Source organism: Zingiber officinale, chromosome 7A, assembly GCF_018446385.1.
Source record: "Zingiber officinale cultivar Zhangliang chromosome 7A, Zo_v1.1, whole genome shotgun sequence".
Lineage (NCBI taxonomy): Eukaryota > Viridiplantae > Streptophyta > Magnoliopsida > Zingiberales > Zingiberaceae > Zingiber > Zingiber officinale.
Window position 1 is genome coordinate 17,293,961 of NC_055998.1, and position 23,076 is coordinate 17,317,036.

The 23,076-nt window shown below is 39.8% G+C and overlaps 2 protein-coding genes across 3 annotated transcripts; one reads left to right on the forward strand and one right to left on the reverse strand.

The window, feature by feature from the left end:
* The first annotated feature begins 1,908 nt into the window (after window positions 1-1,908).
* Window positions 1,909-14,645, forward strand: LOC122001074 (R3H domain-containing protein 2-like). Of its 2 annotated transcripts, XM_042555650.1 has the most exons (6): window positions 1,909-2,041; window positions 2,734-2,834; window positions 4,760-4,837; window positions 4,967-5,038; window positions 12,006-12,100; window positions 13,401-14,645. In XM_042555650.1, exons 1-6 carry the CDS (start codon window positions 2,018-2,020, stop codon window positions 14,018-14,020), a joined length of 990 nt encoding a protein of 329 aa, XP_042411584.1. In that variant the 5' UTR covers window positions 1,909-2,017; the 3' UTR covers window positions 14,021-14,645. The 2 variants fall into 2 exon arrangements, with proteins under 2 accessions (XP_042411584.1, XP_042411586.1); XM_042555652.1 differs by lacking the exon at window positions 1,909-2,041 and having other exon boundaries at window positions 2,921-4,837.
* A 6,128-nt stretch (window positions 14,646-20,773) lies between these two features.
* Window positions 20,774-22,900, reverse strand: LOC121999241 (L-type lectin-domain containing receptor kinase IX.1-like). Its single transcript, XM_042553946.1, has one exon. The coding sequence runs from the start codon at window positions 22,821-22,823 to the stop codon at window positions 20,850-20,852; it is 1,974 nt and encodes a 657-aa protein (XP_042409880.1). The 5' UTR covers window positions 22,824-22,900; the 3' UTR covers window positions 20,774-20,849.
* Between the last annotated feature and the right edge of the window lie 176 nt (window positions 22,901-23,076).

A 23,076-nucleotide genomic window follows, 5' to 3' on the forward strand; every position in this document is an offset into this window, starting at 1 on the left:
CGCAGCACAGGAAGCTACATGCCTAATGGAAGGAGTAAAGCCTTCACCTCCACTTGCGCCATTATTGCCCATGTCGTTTGCAGACCCTTCAATATTAATCCAATACTCTACCAAACTGTACACATTATATATATTGCTACAATGGATAGATGGATAGATTTCCCCCACAATTTTCCCCTATAAATAGGGTGGTGCATCAGGGTTGTCTCAAGCAGATAGAGGATCAAGAATATGATCACAAGAAACCATCAAGAGCAATGGCAGAAGAGAGAGAGTACAGCCTCAGCTAAGTACAGAGTCTGAAGGCTGAAGGCTGTACCCTCTCTCTTCTTCTCTTGCTCTAGTGATGAACATATCTATATACACGTGCATATATACATAGCATGCAGTTACAAGTTATGTTCTTGTGTCGAATGGTATGTAACAGTTTATATATAATATATTCTCGTTGCAGGGTTTAGGGTTCATGCATGGTTCGCAAATTATCTTTAATTCATATAACTTTTCATTTTTCTATATAGTTGTTTACAGTCTTACAGGAAGAGGATGTGGATATCTGTTGACTGTTTCAGTTGACGTTGAGAAATAGGGCCTTCAGAAGTCAAAACACATATTTAATTACTTGGCCTGCTGATTGTACAAAAATAGAACGTTTATTTAATTTTTCTCTAATTTTGATAATTTCTTTGAAAGACTGTTTAAATAAAGAGGAAAAAAATATGTTTTTTTTCTCGTGTTCTTGTTTTGTATGTATATTTTAATTTGGTCGAATAAAGAGACAAATACGAGATTAAAAGAGGTAATGGAATTGACACAGTATTGAATACTTTAGAAGTTTTAAGAGTTGGGATAAGATAATTGATTAGCAACTTAATTAATAATTTTAAATGGCATAAGCTAGATTATATTGGTATTATGCACTAGTGATGCAAAAAATAAGTAATAAATAGCGTACTAATATATTTTTTGCAACTTAATTTGTGTTAAACATTTTTTTTGTCATTTTATTGTTTTGAGTCATTTCAATTATTATCATTTTTTAATTCCATTTTTTTGAAAGTACACTGTGCTTCGTTTGTTGTTTTTTAGTTCAATTATTTGACACTATAATTAATTAAATTTTAGTATACATTAATAAAAAGGAACTAAGTAGTAATTATTTAAGTTAAAAAAATTGACTAGAAATATTAGTATGCATATTTAAACCCTCATATATTAATAAAACAAGTCCTAAATTAAACTCATTTACCAATAAATTAAGGAATATAGCTTAAAATGATTCTTTAACGTTACTTTTCACCCGACTAATTTATTATTTTTTCTTTTATAATTAGAATTTTAGAGGTTGATTTTTGAATAGGTATAAGTTGTATTTCAAAGCGAATCAAAAGGAAATCATTAAAAAAATTTAATTATAAGTGAAAAATTAATTCAATTAAGATTAATATATAGTAATTTTTTTATTATTTATCGTACATATACAAAAAAAAAAAATTAATCAGTTCAGATAATATCAAATTTGAGATAATAGATTCAATCGTACGAAAGATTTTTACCGACTGTTAAGATAAATTAAAAAATACTCATGGGGGACCGTTCAAAAGTTAAACATTTCTTGATTGTAAATCTCATTTGAAAATTTTTTTTTTTACATCATAACTAAAAATCAAACAATAAATATAATCTGGGTGACAATTAGATACTCTAATACTTAGTCGAGTGAGATAATTAAACCATCTCATGGCCGATAAAAATATTTTTGTGATTAATTTAAAATGCTTTAAAATAAGTTTTAAATAAAATATTATAATGAAAATTGGGGGTTTGACTGGCTCCTCCTTGACGCCGACGCTGTTTCTATTTCTAACTACGAAAAGTAATAACGACATTTGTTTTAATTATTATTTTACTTTAGAATTTAGGGTTTCTGTCTCAATTATGCTTGCTACCGAACAAGCGCACGGCTTCGTGCCCCAAATCGAACCACAGTATCTCAGGAGCACGCGAGGTTCCATCGATGGCGTCTACCCAATTTGCGATGGTAAGAGAATCCTCATCTTGCCCCTAATTATCTGTTATTTGGTTCTGAAGGCGTTCTGTATCTAGAATAGTCTGATTATCGGTGTTAAGTTCGCCACTTTTTGTATAGTATTGTTTCGCTGTGGGATATCGGTGGAAGGTAGAAATTGAGAAGTGAGAAGAAGGATTTAGGAAGGAGTTTCATTTCAAGTATTATATATTTAGAAAGGAATGTTCCATTTTGTGGGAAAAGAATAACATGATCGGTCGCCCAGTAGGCATATTCGTTTACCAGACAGTTCAACTAGTTGTTACGTTACACGCCATTACAAAAACAATTTCTCAGTACCACATGCGGTGATTTTGAAAGAGAACTGATTGGAATACTATATGATTTCGGCTCTGTGCTTGAAGTGCTCAGGCAAAAATGGTTCTTGGTCTGTAAGATGTGAGAAAAAGAGGTGCAAATTTTAAACTTGGGTGAGAAAAATAAGTTTTTTTGTTAAATGGAATAAACCATCACATCCATTCATTTTATGTTGGACAATGACTGTGTAAACCAAGGAAAACATATAAACAGAAGTAGAAGGAAGAAGATGCAAACATTCTCTTGTTTATACATTGGTTAAACAGCTGATTATGTATTTTCTTGATGCGTAGCTTAACTTCACTAATATTGGACATACCTTATTAGCCCAAATTTGTTACTTTCAGGTGGAGGAGTTGGCTTCACTGGTAAAGGATAACTTGTACAGCAAACACCTTGTACTTTCAATAGAAGAAACTTTTGTTAATTTTCTTCAAGAGGATACAAGGTAAGGTGGCATAATACAGTGGCAAGTTGGCCTATGGATCTTTCCTGCTATTACTCCTATGCTAATCTTCTTTTGCCCGTTCTCAGTCAGAAGTCTCCTCAAGTAATTGCACATTCAAAAGTAGAACTAATTTCATCCAACTGTGATGGACTGTTAGTAAAAGTAGTCGGCGAACTTTTGTCTACATACTAAGGATGGTTCAAATGGTGCCTTGGAAGGACTTGATTGTGTTGTTTTCTTCTTATACTGTGTAGGATAGAATGAATGTGACAGACATATTTTAAGGCACCCTTCTGCCGATGTGGTTAATCTACGCTTCCTAGGTGTTGGAGCATATTTTGCTCCTGTTTGTTCTAGTGACATGGTTTCTAAGAATGCAAATCTATTTCAATGGAATGGTGTTTGTCAGTGTATGTGTCTTTTGTTATGATACCAAACTTTGAACTGAAACTTAGTTGAAGTTGTGGTGGTGTTCTTTCTTCTCTATTGTTTTAAACAATTTCCAAGTGCAAACTACAAGTTCATACATAAATATTAAATTACAATTTAACATGTTATGCAGAGCTGTTTGGCACTGGAAGATGATGTTTGAGAGCGAAGAGGAGGTATCAACAGATGACAGGGAGGCTGCACTGCCATTGGCAGCCTTCCACTTAGGCGAATACTCGTGAAACCGTATCCCTAGGAGGGTATCTCTGATAACATGTTGGGTTTGGGGAACTTGAATATTGTATGCTATTCATGAATTCAAGATCCACAACACATGTTATAGATAGAACTCATCAAGGATGAGATATTGATAGACTGCTAGGAGGCCTCACCACCTTTGTCAGCCTCTCCCCTTATGAGAACACTTAAGTAGCCCTAGCCATAGGAGAGTAACTCTGACTACCTTGTTGAGTTTGGGGGATTTGAATATTGTATTATATTCATATAGTTAAGGTAGACAGCACATGTATATATAGGACCCATCATAAAACCCTGAACCTATAAGAACCAATGTGAGATAGAATTCACTACAACTCATACCTATAATTCCTTTAAAAATAGACGTAGAAGGTGGCCCATATCTACTCTCAGCAATTTTGTGATATCAACAAAAATTATGCCCCAAATATGCAAAGCATGATCCTAATCCTGGCGGTGCTGAATTCTTGCTCATTGTTAGTTTGAATCTTTGTATTATGCCACTAGGGATTAGTTCTGGTCGACAAGACAAGAAAGGAGAGGGAGGTGTCATATAGCAAAAAATTGTATAAAAAGTATTCAGAAAAGAATAGAAAGTTGATCAGTCTATAGGTCAGGCCAACTGCTTTATTCTGCTTGTCCAGTGACCAGTTGAACTGATACGGTATACATAAAAAAAGATGTATTGCTTGATAAGAAACTTCCTTGTAAAACCTGGTTCTATACTATATATGAATAATTTCATAGAAAGATGAGTAGAAATGTTTAGAAAATCTTATCACTTGTTACTATTACATAATGCATAGTTATTGATACACTACCACTGATATTGGGCAATGTTCTTATTTTGACTTGCCATATCTCATGTATGTTTTGTGAAATAGCTTATGTTTTTGGAATTGTTCATTCTATGAAATATGAGTTGAATTGTTATATATATATATATATATATTGAATATTGCATTGAGTAAGTATGTTGCTTTCACCAAGCATAATCCAATTGTTAATTTACCAATGGCTGCATATTTGCATCAGACTTCTAGCAATCTAGCAGGTTTCGTAACTTGCTCTCAAAATCCCAAACCTAAATGGCTTGTTGATTCATTTAATGTGATGGCTTAATGACTCCCCATTTTACTCTTTGAGTTTTATGCTAATTTTGATTACTGTGTTGTATTAGCTCCTAGAGAACGGTATATTAGTACACTGTAATGTTTTTTTTTTCTGCTTTAATGCAGTTCTGATGGAATCCTAGAACTTCAACCAATGAGTCCATACCACCGCCTACTTTTGCATCGACTTGCAGATATTTTTGGGTACAAAATCTTTCTTTATATACTATGTCGCCATATCATTATTGTTTCTGGGGAGAGTTTTTTTTCTTATAGGGATCAGTATGATATCACTGTCTTGTTGTATCCTATCTGAAATTATTCACTTTCTAGATTTGCCCATGAATCTGTTGGCGAAGGGGATGACCGCCACTTAGTGTTGGAGCGATGTGCAGATACCACAGTGTATGTTTTTTTTTTTTATTTAAACCTTTTTTAGTTTATATTTGAGCATAAAATTTTCATTAGAAGTTCTTGTATGATTCCAGTAGGATTTTCTCTAGTTATTGTTGGCAATCATAGAACACCAGATTTTTATTTTACTTTTACAAAATTATAGTTTTTTTTTTAATTTTCAACGGTTGATAGGTTGTCATGTTACCAAATTTACCCTAGAGAATAGGGTTTCATTGTTTTTGGGTCGTGAATTCCCATTGAATACAAGCATTCATTGTTAAATACCTCTAAATTCAAGGGAACCTTCAATTACGAGATCTATGAATCAGGAATTATCGAACGGAATCATTAAAAATATTCATAGTTATATTATTCTAGTGAATAAATGGCATGTAGAATGTACTTTACCCCTTCAAGTTGATAAATGATGTGGAATCATCCCAGGGAATCATTAAATAATTATATGTATATCATTCTAGCCAATAAATGACATGTGAAATATATTTTATCCCTAAGATTGAACTTTTACTATGACCAGTAAGTAGCAAATGAAATATAACTTCTTAGGATTAATTTTGGTTTATGATTATCATTCAAAATTATTCAAGAGAAATTGTGGAGGATTATGTTTATAACATTATTATCTTACAAGGGGTATGTTGAATATATTTTTCCCTTTGGAATTACTACCTGTCTATTGTTGACATATGCAATTATCCAAGAAATCAATAAAGAATCATATCCATATGACCATATTATTCTGAACAATAAATAATTTTAAAATATTTTTATCATTAATTTCGAAGTATGATTAACATATGGAACTCTTCACTAGAAATTAATGGAGCATTGTGTTATTTCAATTAATTACTGATAAAATATTTTCACAACTAGAGTGGTTTTTCAGTAAAAAAAAACATAGAACTTTGGATCACCTAATAGTCAACTTTTGCTTAAGCTTCAATAGATAGAAATAGACATTTTGTAACAGATAATTACCTATCATGTTCAAATAAGGTTAATTAGACCGTTAATTTAGGATCTTGATTTGATAGGGCAGGTGGTGCTAGAGAAACTCATACGCCCTTAATCAGTTTGATGTTGATCTTCAAAAACCTCAAATCACATGCAATTTGAGTACCTAAATTGACTAACAAGGTAACACAGCTAACAAAACAAGTAGGCAATGATAAATCACAAAAAGCAACACAGGAGGGACACTAGGAAACGATGTTTCTATATTAGACTTACATAAAAAAAATGACAAGATACAACCTAATATGGCCACTATCCCACATCAAGTTTGCAATAAACGTACATATTTTTAAAATATAAGATTCAGAGATGAATAATATGAAATTGATTATAAATCCCATTGATCCTGTCCGAGCGCTGAGTCGACGGACGCTGGGGACGTGACACGCTCCGCTGTCTCCGGCTGGTGGTGTAGATCTCCGGCGAACCTGCAAAGAAGCCGAGAGGGGTTTCCCGGCGACGGTCGTCCGACGCTCAAGTCAGGCAACGAGAAGCAGCGTAACTGTGGCTACAGTAGAGATTTTCGCATACCTTCGTCGACGTCTGGGGGTCCTTATATAGGACCCCGGGGAGGCGCGGGCACACTTTTCGATGCGTGCACGCTTCCCCAAACATACCTTAACAAGCCTGTGTCAGAAAAGTACCCCTGACGTCATTCCGCAATCGTCCGAGCATATCCCGGATGTGACGGTGGAAGCTTCCGCCGTATGATCTTGTGTACGGCTCGACCGCCAACTCTGTTGCCTGTCGGCAGCAGGTGTCTCGAGGATGATGTTATCCCTGTCTCCTTTGTCCTCTTGCGTTCCCTGTCTGTTCCAGGGCCGAGCGAGCCGATCGCTCGGCAGGCGTATCACTTCTATCGCCGGTTATAGGTATCGGTCCGACCGGGAGGACTCCCGGTCATATGCTCGGATGAGATTGCTCCTGCCTCTGTTGCCTTGTGCCTCGGCCGAACGGACATACCGGTCGGCCTTGTAACCTTCTTACCTTGAGCATCGGAAACCCGACCCCTAGTCGGGTTGTCTTTCGTTCGGCCCGGGGGATTCACGGTCGGTCGGTCGGTCTGCTTCGTCCGATCGGTCGTGTCTCAGGGTTGAATCTCTTGACCTTTGACCTCCACGTGCCGTTGACCTTCCGCCAACGAGGATCCCCCGTCCTTATCACCGGATCACATGTCTCCCCTTCAAGTCTAGTCGAAGGAGGTGCACTGACTGGACTGCCGGTCGGCCGGAGTGACGCCGTTGTCTCACTTTCTGGAATGTTCCTCCTCACGGCCGTTCGGCTTCTTACTGCTGCTGGCTTTGTAACCGTGTCAACGGTCAACGCTGACGCCCTTCGGATCTCCTCGGAATTCATGGAAATCCTCTCCATTAAGACCGAGCACGCGCGCTGCGCGCCGTAATGACGCTCATTAAATGCGCCCCTGTGGCATGGTGTCACGTGGCGCCTCTGCTGGCGTCATCGTACAGCTCGGCGACGTGTCCGAGGGGACATCGGCGGTTTGAAATGAACGGCCCGATGTGGGCCTCGGTTCCTTTGACCTGCATCCGACGGTCGAGGCCGATCGGGCCCGACCTTATAAAGCCTTCACCCTCTTCCTCCGCCGCACCCTTGCTTTCGCGTGTCCCGTATCCTTCCTCAGTGCTTCAGCGTTCTGTCCCTTCTCCGACGATTCTCCGCCTTCTTCCTTCGATCCTCAACTCCTTTGTAAGGTCCTTTCTCCTTTCTCCCTTTCATTCCTGCGTTTTCTTCGCGCTCTCGGCCGCGTTTCGTCCTTTGGTTACTATTTTGCTCTTTTTCTCTCTTGCGCATTTGCTTCCCCTTTCGATCTCTGCTTCCTCCATTGCTCTGGCGATGGCAAGCTCCTCTCAGCCTGCGGACCCGGCTCTCGGCCCATGGTATACCACCATGGAGTCGCGGTTCGATTGGCGCGATGCCGAGAGCCTGTTTAACGCTTTTGATAACCATTCCGACTTTGAGCTAATTTTACCTTCACCTTCCGCTCGGCCGCACAAACCGCCGAGCGACGCCTTTTGTCTTTTCCGCGACCAATTCGTAGCCGGTCTGCGGTTTCCCCTCCACCCCTTCATTGTTGAAGTTTGTAACTTTTTTGACATTCCGCTCGCCCAACTGGTTCCCAACACCTTTCGCCTCCTGTGCGGGGTTGTGGTCTTATTTAAGATTCACAACATTCCCCTCCGCCCGGAAATCTTCTATTATTTTTATTACCACAAGCAGTCCGAGCCGGGCACTTATCTGTTTCATGCTCGGCCCGGCTTAGTCTTTTTTGATAAGTTGTCTTCTTCCAGCAAACACTGGAAGGAGAACTTTTTCTACCTTCGTGTTCCCGGGCGGCTCCCCTTCTGTACGAAATGGCAGGTCGGACCGCCCATCTCTCCCGAGCTGAAGAAATATAAGACCCGACCGGACTATCTTCAAGCAGCGAATTTGCTAGCCGGTCTGAAGCTCGACATCAACAAGCTCCTACTTGAAGGAGTGATGTACATATTTGGTTTGAGTCCGAGCCGGACCCCCCTCCTGAGCAGCTTCGGTAAGAACTTTACTTGTACATTTGCCTTGAGTTCTAACTGATTTCCTTCTCTTTTCTTTGTAGCGAATATCGTAATGGAGTCGGTGCTGTTCGGAATTTTGAAGAAGAAAGCGGTCGCGCTCGAAGCGGCAGCGGCCAAGGAAATGGAGCAACTGGGCATCGCTCCGGTCGGCTCTCATGAGGATGAGAGTGAAGCGCAGGCAGGCGAGTCGGCCGCTCAGGCCTCGCCTATGGATGCTGCCGGCGGTGCGACTTCTGGCAAAGAACCGACCGTTCGGGAGGAAAACATCCGATCCGGAGGATGAGCTCTCGCTCAACAGGAAAAGACGGGGAGTTGAGAAGCCCCTCCGTTCGGCAACCTCTGCAGTGCAAGCGTCCGAGCGGACGGGCACCGCCTCTCCACGCGGCCAAGCACCATCGGTCGAGGTGCTATCCTCCGACCAGACTCCTTCTTAACTGGAGGCACCTGCGGCTCCCATCGAAGCGGTTCCGGTTGCCTCCCTTCCTCCTGCACCACGCCGAGTCCTCCGCTCGGGCATTTTGTCCACCCTGTCCACCCCAGCCTCTGATCCTTTGACGTCTGCTCAGACGACTCCGGGTCGGCGCCGCACTGTTTGGGCCACTTTGCACCTCCCCACCGAAGCGTTCATGGCCGAGTCCGATCGGCCGACGGCCCCCGAGCATATGATCACTATGAAGGGACCTCTAGCTGAGATGTGGGCGGACGCTCGGGCCCAGGTGGCCATGATACCGCTCGACAAGCTAGCTGACAGCCACATGCAGCAGTCCACAGGGGTAAGGTTTACTTCTTCTTTATGTAGTTTTCCCGATCAGCCTCTTTAACCTTTTATCGTACATCAGCGATGGGTGGAAGAGATTGCTGTCTCTAACCGCCTGGCGATGGTGGAGGACGAGCTGAAGAGGCTAAAGAGTCAGGGCGGCCCATCGTCTTCTCGAGGCCCTTCTTATGCTGAGCTGCAGAAGGAGCTCGACAAAACCAAGGATCTGTTAGAGGCCGAGAGAAAGAAGACGGCCGACCAGGCGTACATGCTGGACCAGCTTAACAAGCAGGTCAAAAGTTATGACCACAAAATTGAGCTCGCCACCACTCGGAAGAACACCGCCGTCGCCGATCTGGAATAGAAGAATGTGGAAGCCCGGGCTCTGCAGCAGCGTGTGAATGAGCTCGTCGAGCTGCTGGAAGGCGAGCAGAAAGGCCGCTCGGAGGAGATGACCAAGCTCAAGGATGATTTGAAGGACTTGCAGGGGGCTCTTGATGCTTCCCGTGTTGCCTTCAAAGAGTACCAAGAGGCGGAGCCGGGCCGCGTCGCTGCCTTGAGGCAAAACTACATCCGCTCGGCGGAGTTCGTGGAGAAGGTGTGCGACTGGTTAGTCATCGCCTTCGAGTTGGCCATCACAACCACGGCGGATTATCTGAAGGCCTTATACGAAAGATTACATTCAAAGATGAATTAGATTCTTTTGAAGGAACCTTATCTTATGCGTTATAAAATAATATTTCGTGTTTGCATTTTTGGTAAACTGAAAATATGTGCATGCTTGCTTCAAAATAACTGAAAAAATATTCGTTGTCTAATATGATGAAGAATGATGAATGTGGCACACAAAAAAAAAAATCAAGAAGTGACATTCGTTGCCCAGATTGATGAAGAACGATGAATGTGATAAGAAATCAAGCAAAAAGTTAAGAAGGGAGAAGCATGTGACTAGATTGTTGTATCACAGAACTCCATCGTAGAACAACAAAGAGCGTGGTCACACGTTGCAAAGGAAAGATAGAAGACGTTGTTGAGGAAAGACAAGATGTTACAAGTTGATGAGGAACAACAAAAACACTGGCAAGGAAAGATCGAAGACGTTGCCACAGACGCATGATGTGCAGATGCTGCCTCTTCTGATCGAGAAAATAAGTTGGGGGAAGAGAAATGAAGAGTCACATAAAGTGTGTAATTTTATGAGGAAGAGAGGGTACATGCGTCATTTGGTTTTCCACCCGATTTGGCGGTGATCATTGTTTGCTTCAAAATCAACCACCGATAGATTATGTTTCCTTTTCCTTCCAAAAGTTTAATGAAGTAAACGTTGAACAGTTGTGGAAAACTTTCCCTAATTTTGATTTCTGCTCTCATGTAAATAGGGCATGAGTGTCTCAAGGGGCGTGAGTTCAAGTGGACTGAAGCGGTTATGATTAGTTTTCAACTAGTGAAGCAAAAGATGACCGAAGCACTTGTTTTAGCACTTCTAGATTTTGACAAATTATTCGAAGTAAACTGTGACGCATCTAACATTGGCATAGATGGTGTTCTAAGTTAATCAGGACGCCCTTTGCCTTCTTCAGCGAGAAATTATCTGGTGCCAAGAAAAATTACTCTACTTATGATTTGGAATTCTATGCTATTGTGCAATCCTTGAAGCATTGGTGTCATTATCTTGTGTAGAAGGAATTTATCTTGTTCATTGATCATGAGACTTTGAAGTACATCAATGGCCAACACGAGCTGAGGGTGTCAAAGATTGGAAGATTGGACCTTGCAAGATACTAGAAAAGATTAATGATAATGCCGACAAGTTGTGACTTCCTAGTCATTTAAAAATTTATGATGTTTTTAATGTAAAACACCTAAGTGTGTTCTGGAGCCGGATACACCCACCCTAAACTTGAGGACGAGTTATCTTCAACTCTAGGCAATTGATGTAAGAGGGGATCCAAATTGTTTTTTTTTAAGTAGTTATTCGTTAATTAAGTTTAGTTTATTTTTTTCTTAATTATATTTAATTTTGTCCTAAATCTTAGGGACCAAGTCTTGTTAGTTAATTTATCCTAAATTTTAGGAATAAGTCTAGTTGGTTATTTTTTCGGTTTAGATTTTTTGAGGGTTTTGAGAGCTTTATAAACCTATGCTTAGTTGATGTTTAAGACAAGTTATTTTAGACAAGTTATTTTGATATTGAATCTATTAGGTTCGCTTAGTCCATGTCATGGCTACATCTCTTTTTCTTTGCACTCTTAATTTTATAATAGGTTTAAGCCTAATTTAGGTTATTCCTTTGTTTTTTGTGTTACTTCTCTCTTGTTAATCCCTTTGTAACTTCACGTCCCAAAATAATATACATATTCTGTTCAGCGTCACAATCTTTTTGAAGATAATTATTGCTATTTGTTATACATTTTTGTCTTTACAAACTTTTAACCAACCCTTAGTTTTAACTTTTAACAGATTTTTAATGTATGTTACTGATTTAAAAAAAAAAAAATCTTAAGACAAGCATCGAAATTTAATGGATAATCCATTTTGTCAAGATTTGTTGGTCTATATATTTCTGCACCATTTTTTATTGTTTTCTTGATACCTTCTACTTTTACTGCAGCCCACCGATTCTAGTTAGTGATATACTGTTCCAGTATGATGATCAACAATCTTTGACTACTTCTGAATTTACAATAAGAAAAAATGAGGCTCCTGGTAGGTTTGCATCTAATTGCTATTTGCAATCCAAACACGTTACATTCTTTAATTCTAATGTTCAAGTTTCTTGTCCTGCTTTATTCGGGTTTTTATTTAGCTAACTATTTAGGCTGCAAGTGTTCATAATTTCTAAAATATGTACATGAACAAGAAAGGACTTCATTTAGGAAGTTGGCTGCAGAAGATCTTCAGTTATGCTTTGTGCCTTATTTGATACCAAAAGTACTTGTTATTGTCACTCATGGCTGCATGATTCAGTTCCTCTTTCTGCAAAATGCATGAGAGAATCTTTGTTGCCAGTTAAACAATTCTGTCAGTTAAAAACATCCTAATGCCACTTTATCCTAGGTAGATGATTAGATATTTTTGGGGTTAATTCCACTACCATTCATCATACTGCGGGTTCAATTAAGAGGGATAATTCCTAAGTATTTAAATTATGGCAACACCCTGATGCATCATGTAATGACATTGAAGAAATAACTTCTTTTCTTCCTTCATCGGCTTGAAGTCTATGATTAGCTTTGAGTTGAATACTGTATTAACTCATAATCTCAATACATTTCCTAGCAAAAGTTGATAAATGTAGGATTAGCTTATTAGAACGTGAACTGCAGCCAAATCAATATGTATTTGATCGCATGGCTTTGATTCTTCAAGTTTTATCTCTATATTTACTAATTAGAATTTCCAAGTGTTCTGATGATTGATTAAAAATGCATAATAAAATCACTCAACATTTTCATACAAACAATACCAAATGACATTAGTGAGTCAAGACTATGTCAGCAGGGGTTTTGGTTGAGAAAATGTAACATCTAATCATAGAAGATGCTAAGAGATGGTGTATCTAGTGCACTTCACTTGAAGTGAATTCATGGGGACACTAAAGAACTTTGGACTAATTGTACACTAATACAGTCCAGTATTTGTGTAGTTGTCAAACTATTTTTTCAACTAAGATGCTTGAAATTGTTGACTGGTTTTGATCATCTGTTGCTCCTAAAGAAACTTTGGGTTCAAAACCTTATGAAATGGTGCCAAGGATCTGACCTGTGCCTACTCATCCAAAAAGCAAATAAGATCTACTCGTGCAAAAATGAAAAACTAAGCTTGAGACAAGATGAAGCTTTATCTATAAGATGTTCTGAGTAAACTGACCTGTGTAACTTTTGTAGTTAAATTGATCTATTTTCTGCATTCATATAGTTGATGCTCTCGGTAGATTTGTTTATTTCTTTTTTCTTTTTTACATTGGTGTTCATATTACTGATTGCAAACTCTCAAACCCTGCTAGTTTTAAAGACTGTATGCCAAGTATCACCTTCAACCCCACTTGAAGAAAGAGAAGCTGCTTATAAAGCTGCTCGTGAGAGGATTTTTTCATTTCATGATGACAATGAACAAGGTGCAAGTGTTTCAAAGTCCCGTAATGTTCCAGATGCTGCTAGGAGGATGATCGCACATGCACTTGGTCAGAGGATTTATTCTACTTCCATTCAGAAGCTTTCCCTGGATGAAAATGAGGGTGGAAATACTGATGAATTAACCAGAGGTAACGGTGAAGGTTTAGTTGCAAATGTAGAAAATAAGAAAGGATCAACTGCTTTCTCCACTGGGAAACTGCAGCTCCATGAAAAGCTGAAATATAATAGGAATGCCAGAAACGGTATTGAGTCGACTGATCATAAATCTGTTAGCTACAACGAAGCATACAATGGTGCTTCTTCTTGGAATAAATTCCCTCCAGATGGAAGTCGTAGAAGGATGATTGGTGTTGAAGATTTGAAGAAACAACAGACTGGAGCTGCTAGGCGAATTTTTGCCAATGCAATGGGTTTGCCTCCCGTCAAAGGAAATCAGAACCTTACTCTGAAGCCAAATGTTGGAAATAGAGATTCAACTAAAGAGACATAGGGGCCAGTGATCATGAAGTTAAGAGATTACTTGCTAGTCATGAAGAACGTAATACAAGGTAGCACTTTATCATGTTGGATTGTAATTGTTTTACCAATGACGGAGAAACAGCTCTAAGGATGGAATTTCTGCATCAATTATGAGGGCCTTTCAATTCTTGAATTAAGAAAAAAACAAGGGAATGAAGGATGGCCAGTGATTTCCATTTGGAATATAAGGTGTTATTTAATGATTTTTTTTTTCAGAGAGGTTCCAGAAGAAAGCATTTGCATGTGAACCGTACGTGCTTTACCAGGGTGGCTCTGTCAGCAAGTTCCTTAATTGTCAGACATTACTTACCTTGATGAGCCCCAGTTATACCTCTGGAAGCTGGTCTAATTAATTTGGTCTTTGGTAGCACTGCAATCAAATTTAAGCGTGCAAATATATGAATAATTATGGGATTTATGGAACAGCTGCTAATCTCTAGTCCATAAGGTGTGCCTCAAATATGACGTCGCACAAAGAATCTCATGTTCATTTTTTTTCCTTGGTTCAATCATCATGTATCTTTCTTCTGAATGAAAACCTACTTGTTCCATAAAACCTTTCCTTTGTTTTTTGTATTCATCATCATTTTCAATAATTTGCTTGTTTTACTATTTGTTGCAAGGTTTACCATGATCAATCTAAAAATCTTAAGGGTGCGTTTAGTTAGAGGTTATCTATTTAAGATTATCAATCAAAATCTTGTTTGGTTTAAGTAATTGATGATTTTTAAGTCATAATATATGCCTGATACCTCAATAATTTGGGCATATAATCCGAAATTAGAAAATCTCATTAAAGTAGGGGTTTTCTTGATTTCAGGTTTCATAAAATTTTTAAGTCTAAATTACCCTTCAATATTTACTCTTTAAGACAAAAATAACCTATAGATTTATCAAATTTCAATATGGCCCTCATATACAATCAAACCCGAGTGGTTCTTGATTCACATAAAACCCTAGCATAAGTAGTGTTCGTCCGTGGTGATCCTCCTCTCGCGCACATGCACTCAGCTTTCCTCCCTCTCATGGCGATCTAGCAGTGTTTCTTTGTGGTGATCCTCCCTCTCGCGCACACACAGCGATCCTCCCTCTTGTAGCAATCTAGCGGCTTTCCCCCTCGCGAAGAACCCCAGCAGCTCCCCCCTTGAAAGACGTACCATTTGCGAACATCCCCACTCGCCTTCTTGGAAAATGTATGATCTTATACAATGTTAATATGTACCTTAGACTTTTGGTCATTTTTTTACAATATGATGGAGTAGAGCTGACGAATATTGGCAGAGGTGGAGAGCTCATGAAAGGGCAAAAGTGTAGAGCTTATGAATGAGTGGGAAATAATTCTAGCTAAAGTAGTTTCTTTAAAAAGTTCACATTTAATTGTTGATCATAATACAAGAATTACTTTTACCTTTATTTGTTTCGATAGCAAATCCCATGATGGATTTTGTTGTAAGGTTGTATTGAACAAGTTCAACCGTTCAAAATCTGGTCTTGTTGCATCATGAAAGACTTGTTTTTTTTCCCATTAAGGAACCCTATCGACATTCTTCATGTTTGTTTTAGTATTGTCTTGTTGCCCTTTTGTTTTAGGTTCTGTTTAGTTCTTGTTTAGTTCTGGATGTTTATTTGTTGTTTATTTTTTATTACTTCTTGTTTAGATCTTCTGTTTAGATCTTGTTATTTAGGTTTTGTCGTTTAGTTATTGTTGTTTAGTTGATGTTTAGTACTTGTTTTTGTGTTGTTTAGTTCTTGTTTAGTTTTTGTTTAGTTCTTGCTGCAACTTACTGTTTACAATTTGAGATTTTCCGCCTTGCTAATTTATTGTTTGATTCATTACCTTATTTACATGATAGGCTGATATGACTCGGTTAGCAGTAAGACAGGTATAAGAGAAGACGTGCTTGTATGATTGAAAGCATGAATCGTTGGCGGTTGTCTTAACTATTAAGAGAAGTTCTAGATTGAGGAGGAGCAAGTTATGCATGAAGATGATGGAAAGCAAGTTATTTATGTTTGTATCGTTGGCAGTTGTCTTAGCTATTAAGAGAAGAAGTGCTAGATTGAGGAGGAGCATATCATATGCTTATCAGACATTGTCTAGATATAAGAGGAGAAGTGCTAGATCGAAGAGGAGCATATCATATGCTTATCATACATTGTTTAGATATAATATTAGGTCTATAAACATAAATGAGATGACTTTTCATAGTGATCGATAATGTGTTGATAACTGTAGCATGGATAGAAGGTCTTTAAGCAAACTTTGCTATTTGCTAACAACACATGGAAAATTGAAAGGAAATAGAAATATGCCAACTAATGAACTTGTAATATCTTTTCTTCACATTATTGCACATAATGTGAAGAATAGGGTCCTAAAATGCTTAACAGCTAGATCCAGTGAAACAATTAATAGACAATTTCATTTAGCTTTGAACTCTGTTCTATAGTCGCACAACATTTTGCTTAAGAAGCTAGAACCAATCTTAGAAAATTGCACGGGTGAGAGGTGGAAATGGTTCAAGGTTCAAGTATATAATTTTTATAAATTTATTTTTATTAATCAATTTAATATACATAATAAAATAAATTGATTTTATGATACTTCTTTGAGTGTAGGGTTATTTGGGAGCATTAGATGAGACTTATATTAATGTCAATATCCCAGCAAATGATAAACCTGTTAGGGTCGTTTGGTGCTTAGGGGGGGGGGGGGGGTGAATAGCTTGTCGCGCGCTTCGTTGGTGTGCTTCTTCGATGATGAACAGCGGAATAAGAACAAGAACACACACTCACAATGTTAACAAGTATATTTACTTGGTATCCACCTCAAAAAGAGGTGATTAATCCAAAAATCCACACATGACACTCACATCCACTATGAAAACACTCATTTACGGTAACTATCGAAGGCAAAGAAGCCTTACAATACTCACACAACAAATACAACACATGCAAGAAGAAAAATACAATGAATACAAATGAAAATTTTCTCTTCTTGTTTACTTGTTGCTTGTTGTTGCCTCTTGAACCTTGGAAGTGCACCAGCACTTATCCCCAAGAACCTCCAAGAATTGGCTGTGAGCAGTGGAGAAGATTGCGTGAAGAATCACGAAGAAGATCTAGAAGTCGTGCGGAGGAAATCTTCCCTTTCTCTTATTTCTAATCCTTTGCCATTAAAACTACAACTGAGATCTTTTGTTCACTTTTATATCAGAGGACGATTCCTTTATATATATTGATAGTTATTGATGGCCCTCATCTGTAAAGTAGATGGGAACTATTAATTCCTATCAATACATGTAAACAGACCATCTTTTAATCTATAAAATGTGGACCATAGGATTCTATCTTTTATGATAAATGAATTGAGATGGCCATGATGTAATATTCAATTTGTTAGAAGATAAGTGTTTTTTTATTATTAAATGAGGTTGACAATCCTTCTACTGTCTCCTTAAATTCTTATTATTTTAATTTGATAATTTTAGGATTTAGACTAGCCTCAACTTCAAACACAAAGTAAAAACTAAATAAATTATTATGATTGTGATATGATGTGAGCTTACATACATAGACATAGAGAATTATGTTTCTAATATGATACACATGTAACGTACCATTTACTCTTAAAACGAAATGGCTGTCTGCTCCAAGTCTCCCATAAGAAATTAAACTCGAAGTGATTGAAGTGCTAAAATATTTGACTGTAACATGACCTCAAATGCTCCTTTCAAATTGCGTTATCTGATGGAGAAACACCAATTGCTTTCCAAAAATATAAGATAAGATAGAAAATAATAACAAAATGCTGAGTTCCAAGTCGATCTTGAAACACTCGGGTCATTCATTTATTGGTCTTGAATATGACAAGGGAATATCAAGGGAAATTAGGGAAGCACAAGTGGTTCCAAATTTGACAGCCAGGTGCACAAGAAATTCAATACAGTGAGCATGCGCCTAACGAGAATCAAACCTTGCTTCGAGGGTTCACCATAAATCGTTCCCAGGAGTGCCTAATTTATTCGAGAGTGGTAGATATGTTATAATAAGATAAGAGATTAATTTCTAGTAGGTATATGCCTTCGGAGTCTTATCCTTTAGTCATTATTTGATGATCGATTATAAATTGACTATATAATTTATTTCTCTTCAGATAATACAGAATATGAGGACCATTTCACCGACGTTGATTCTTCCACATTTTCTAGCCTCGCCTTGCTTCAAAATCCAACCTGAAGCTCCACCCTGTAGAATTTCTTGTAACAATCGTCTATATCAGCTGTTCAAGGTCAACTAGAGCCATAGAGACAACTTGGATTTAGTTTGGCTTTTTTTTTTTACTCAAATGGAAAATAATTTCTAGAAAATATTAAACAACTTTTATTGTGGATGTAGTATTTAAATAGATTAAAATATTAATTTCTTTTTAGTAATTCATGCATATATGAAAAATATTTTATTCACTCACTCTCATGTAGATCAAGTGGAGTTGGTTAGGTGGGATAATTAATTAAATTGACTTTTCTTATTCAATTAGTTCAATTAAATTGACTAAATTGATCGGCCCTTAGTAGAGGATATATAAAATTTTCTTCAAAAGAACAAAACAAACGAAAGTGTGAAAGTTGACATTAAACGAATTTAATAATAAATATTCTACAAGTATCCTAATTTAAAATATGGGAGTATAAAAATTAAAATAAATTTAATTTAAAATCCCCGAGATCCCTTTTTAATTATCCTGATCAAAGAGATTATAATCTCAAATTAGATATGATTTCTTTTTTTACAAATTTAAATCCTTATAGAAACCCCTCAAATTCAACTGCTTAAATGCCTATACAATTATAGATAATTATACTTTATTTGTTATCACACGATAAGTCCATTCGACAAATTATATAAACTAGTTGTCAATAATTGTTTGGCTAGAGTTTAATTCTATTACATCGAACAATCAAAATTCTAGTCAAGATCGGGCCTCTTTTTTTATTTATTTAACAAACAATGAAGAATTTAAATAATTTTTATTTAACAAATTTTGCAATTGAAAAATATGGATAAAAATAGAATCTAAAATCGGACCCATGAGATTACAGATAATCTCGACGAAATCTAGCTAACTGCACTTTTAATAAATTTTTCATGCATTCTCTCTCCTCACCGATATCTTCGTCATTCGTACCCTAAAAATCTCTTCACAAAAGCTATCTAATACTACTCATTTTGTAAAATTTTCTTTCGGTCCTGTTCGAACCCATTGACCCTTAGTTGTTCATCGTGTTCGTCCCTTTAGAATTTAAAATTTAGAATTTAAAATTTAGATAGGGACAGACAAGGGCTGTCTTGGGCTATAGCCCAGCCCTTGAGTGGCTCCATCCATGCTATCAAATACAAGAAAAATGTGTACGTACTTTGAGAAGCGTGCACATATCTACTAGAGTACTATATGAATGGAAGTCCATACACTAATGGAGGTATGCGTTATTTATGTTTGAGCTCTCGTTGTTGCTACATTTTCTCCGTTGTCTTTCCACTATTCTGGTGACTGACTTGAGCGTCGGATGGCTAACGCCGAAGACCCCTTCCTTGAACTGGCACTGATGTTCTTTGTATTGTAGAGAGGAGCAGAGTCTTCACACGGGTCAATCGAGGAACCACACCCCCAGCCAACCGTCTTCACTGTTCTCAGACAGGATCAACGTCCTTGGTGAACTCAGTTAATTCAGAATCAGCCTAGTCCATCTCTAATTCCTGGATCCGTTCTTGAATTTAGGGGTTTAGGATTTAAGGTTTAGAATTTATAAGTCAGTGTACCTGTGATAGTAGTCGAGTACCTCTTAGTTCATCATGACGACTAGTACTAGGTGTGAATCACAATTAAATATTGTATCTTGGGAAACAAATAATCCGAGAAAATCTCGAAATACAACCGGAGGTAGGACGAATCTGTTTCAAGGAAATTGCTTCCATCGTAGGCCTCGGTACTGTTTTACCTCTTGGTCCTCTTTGTCGCTTAATTACTCTACCACTTGGTTGCTCTACCGCTCAACTGCTCTGTCACTTGATCGCTCTGCACTAGTGTTGAGGAAACTAGACAGGACCGGGCGGTCCGACCGACCGAACCGCGAACCGGTCCTTGATCCGGTTCGGTCAAAACCATCAAAGCCTAAAAAATAAAAAAATCGATTAAAACCGGTCAAACCCTCTCAAATACGGTCAAAATCGCTCAAAATCGCCGGTTCAACCAAGATTGAAGTATGAATTTTAATTATTGAATCATGATTTTATATATATATATATATATATATATATATATATATAACGATTGAACCATCGGTTCGACCGGTCGAACCTCAAAAACCTCAATCCAATCACCTCATCGATTCAGTGACCGATCCGATTTTCAAAACATTGCTTTGCACTTGGCCGCTCTATCACTCTGCCACTCGTTCCCTCTGCACTCGACCACTTTACAACCTATATTTAGCACTTAGTAGAAACCATCTCTCACTGATAACTTGGTATTATCTATTCATGTCTTAAAAATAAATTAAATTAAATTTATTATAATTTTAATTCGATTAATTCTTCGAAATCTCCAAAATCTCTATTACATTGTCCAACCGAAATCATACAGTAGTACTGCAGTAGAGGATTGGAAACCATAGTTTTCTTATAAATTCCACAAAATTCAACAATGTCGAACTGGAACGGGAACTGGAACTGGAACTGGAATTGGAATGGGAAGTCTTTACATAACACCAAATAAAACAGTGGTTAATTAAAGTTGATAGCTACCTTCCGGTGGTGAAGCTTCCGAATGTGATCGTCGGCGGCGTACTGGGGGAACTAAGGGTCGGCGGTAGGAGAGAAGGAAAAACCGGCACCGGCATCTTCTTCGGCAAGTTCGGTATCACTGCGCCTTCGAACCTCAAAGCTTGGACGACCTCCCTCATGGAAGGCCTCTGCCTCTGGTCCGGGTGCGCGCACCACAGTCCCACCAGCAACAGCCTCTCCATCTCCTCCGCCTTGAAGTCCGACCCCATCCTCTGGTCCGCCGCCTCCATCAGCCGCCTCTTTCCGTACATCTCCCACACCCACTCCACCAGCCGCACCGGCACCGCCACCGCCACGTTCCCGTGCTCCACCGCCGGACGCCCCGTCGCGATCTCCAGAGCCACCATCCCGAAGCTGTACGCGTCCGACTCCTTGCTGGCCTTCCCCGTGTGGAAGCACTCCGGCGCCAGGTAGCCCAGCGTGCCGGCGACCCCGGTGGCGTGCTGGCCCAGCTGGTGGTCCACCAGCCGCGCCAGCCCGAAGTCGCCCAGCTTGGCGTTGAACCCGGAGTCGAGTATCACGTTGCTGGGCTTGATGTCCCGGTGCACCACGCACTGCTCCCACTCCTCGTGCAGGTACAGCAGCGCCTTCGCCAGCCCCGCCGCCACCTTGTAACGTATACTCCACGGCAGCGGCGTCTTCCGCCCAAACAGATGCGCGTCGAGGCTGCCGTTGGGGAGGAACTCGTACACCAGAAGGAACTCGCCGCGCTCGTGGCACCACCCCAGGAGCTGCACCAGATTCCGGTGGCGAAGCCGGCTGATGATCTTCACCTCCGACTCGTACTCCTTCCTCCCCTGTTTCGACTGGCTCGATATCTTCTTCACCGCCACTTCTCTACCGGACCGACACAAAAACCCCTTGTAGACGCCGCCGAACCCTCCCTCGCCTAGCTTCCTCTTCTCCGAAAAGTTGTTCGTCGCCAACGCGAGCTCCAGGTACGAGAACCGCCGCGGCCCAGTCGTCCCCGTGCTGAACTCATCGTCCATAGATTCGGTCAAGTTCAAACTTGCATTCTCGACTTTGTTACCCATCAATCGACGCAATAACAACGGTCGACGCGCAAAGGTCACGCCTTTTTCCAGACTTAGTATAGCAAAATACAGGATCTTCGTCCTCAACGACCCTCTTCCGCTACGGATGTAGTAAGTCAGCGCCGCCAGTATGAGAGCAAGGATCAGAGCGACGACGGGAGCCACCATCCATAACTCGAGCGTGGATTTGTTCCTTTTCGGCTCGAGATCGGAGGTGAAATCCCATCTTGTGATCCTCTGGAGAGCCGCCCCCGATCCATTGGTGACGAAGAAGCCCACCAGCACTTTTTCCGGCAAGACTTCCCTCACATCCACCGAGCGATTAAGATTCAACGACATGGAGTTGGGACTCGCCTTGATCAGGTCCTCGAATTGGACGAGGAGAGACTTGGAGGTTGCGTTGTAGGAGATTCGAGCAGCGAGCGTGTCGTTGTTCGCAGCGGCTGCGCCGTTGGAGGTCGAGTTCACCCGATAGGAATTGAACTCCACGGCCAGGCGGTCGGAGCTAGTCGAGTTGACTCTGGAAGTCCTGTGATCGAACGAATCGTACGGTGCCAGGAAGAAGGAGAAGCCACCGATGGCGGAGGAGTTTACTGCGCTGCCACCGCCGCCGCCGGGGAAGGAGACAGAGAACTCGAAGTAGGTGGAGAAGCTGGCGTTCTCGTTGGTGGCGGCGCTCCACATCGGGATAGCGTGGGCGTAGTAGGCGGTGGCGGCGTTGGGTTGGCCGCCAGTGAGCTGGAGCGGGCCGCCGGACACGTTGATATTGCCGGAGATCTTGATGGCCGACTCAGATCCGAAGTCGTAGACAGTGAAGTTAATGCAAGAAGCAAAAGGAATTCCGGCGAGGAAGAAGGAAAGGAAAGCTAGGCAAGTGAGAAGGGAGAAGAAAGACATGATTAGGGATGGAAATTTGAGAAGAGAGATTGTGTTACCGCTGGAGAAGAAGGCATTTGATGAACTCTGTCCTGACGACCGTGGAAAACAGTTTGGGTTAGATTTTTCTGATCGGTTGACTTAAAGAAAGTCAATTTCCTTATCCTGCCGGTTCCCGCCAAGCACTGCCACTCCTCCCAAAACGGGCCGGTCCGGCCCAACAAAAGAGGAGGCCCGAAAGCCTAAATCTCGGGGCAAAATGAAAATACTCTCG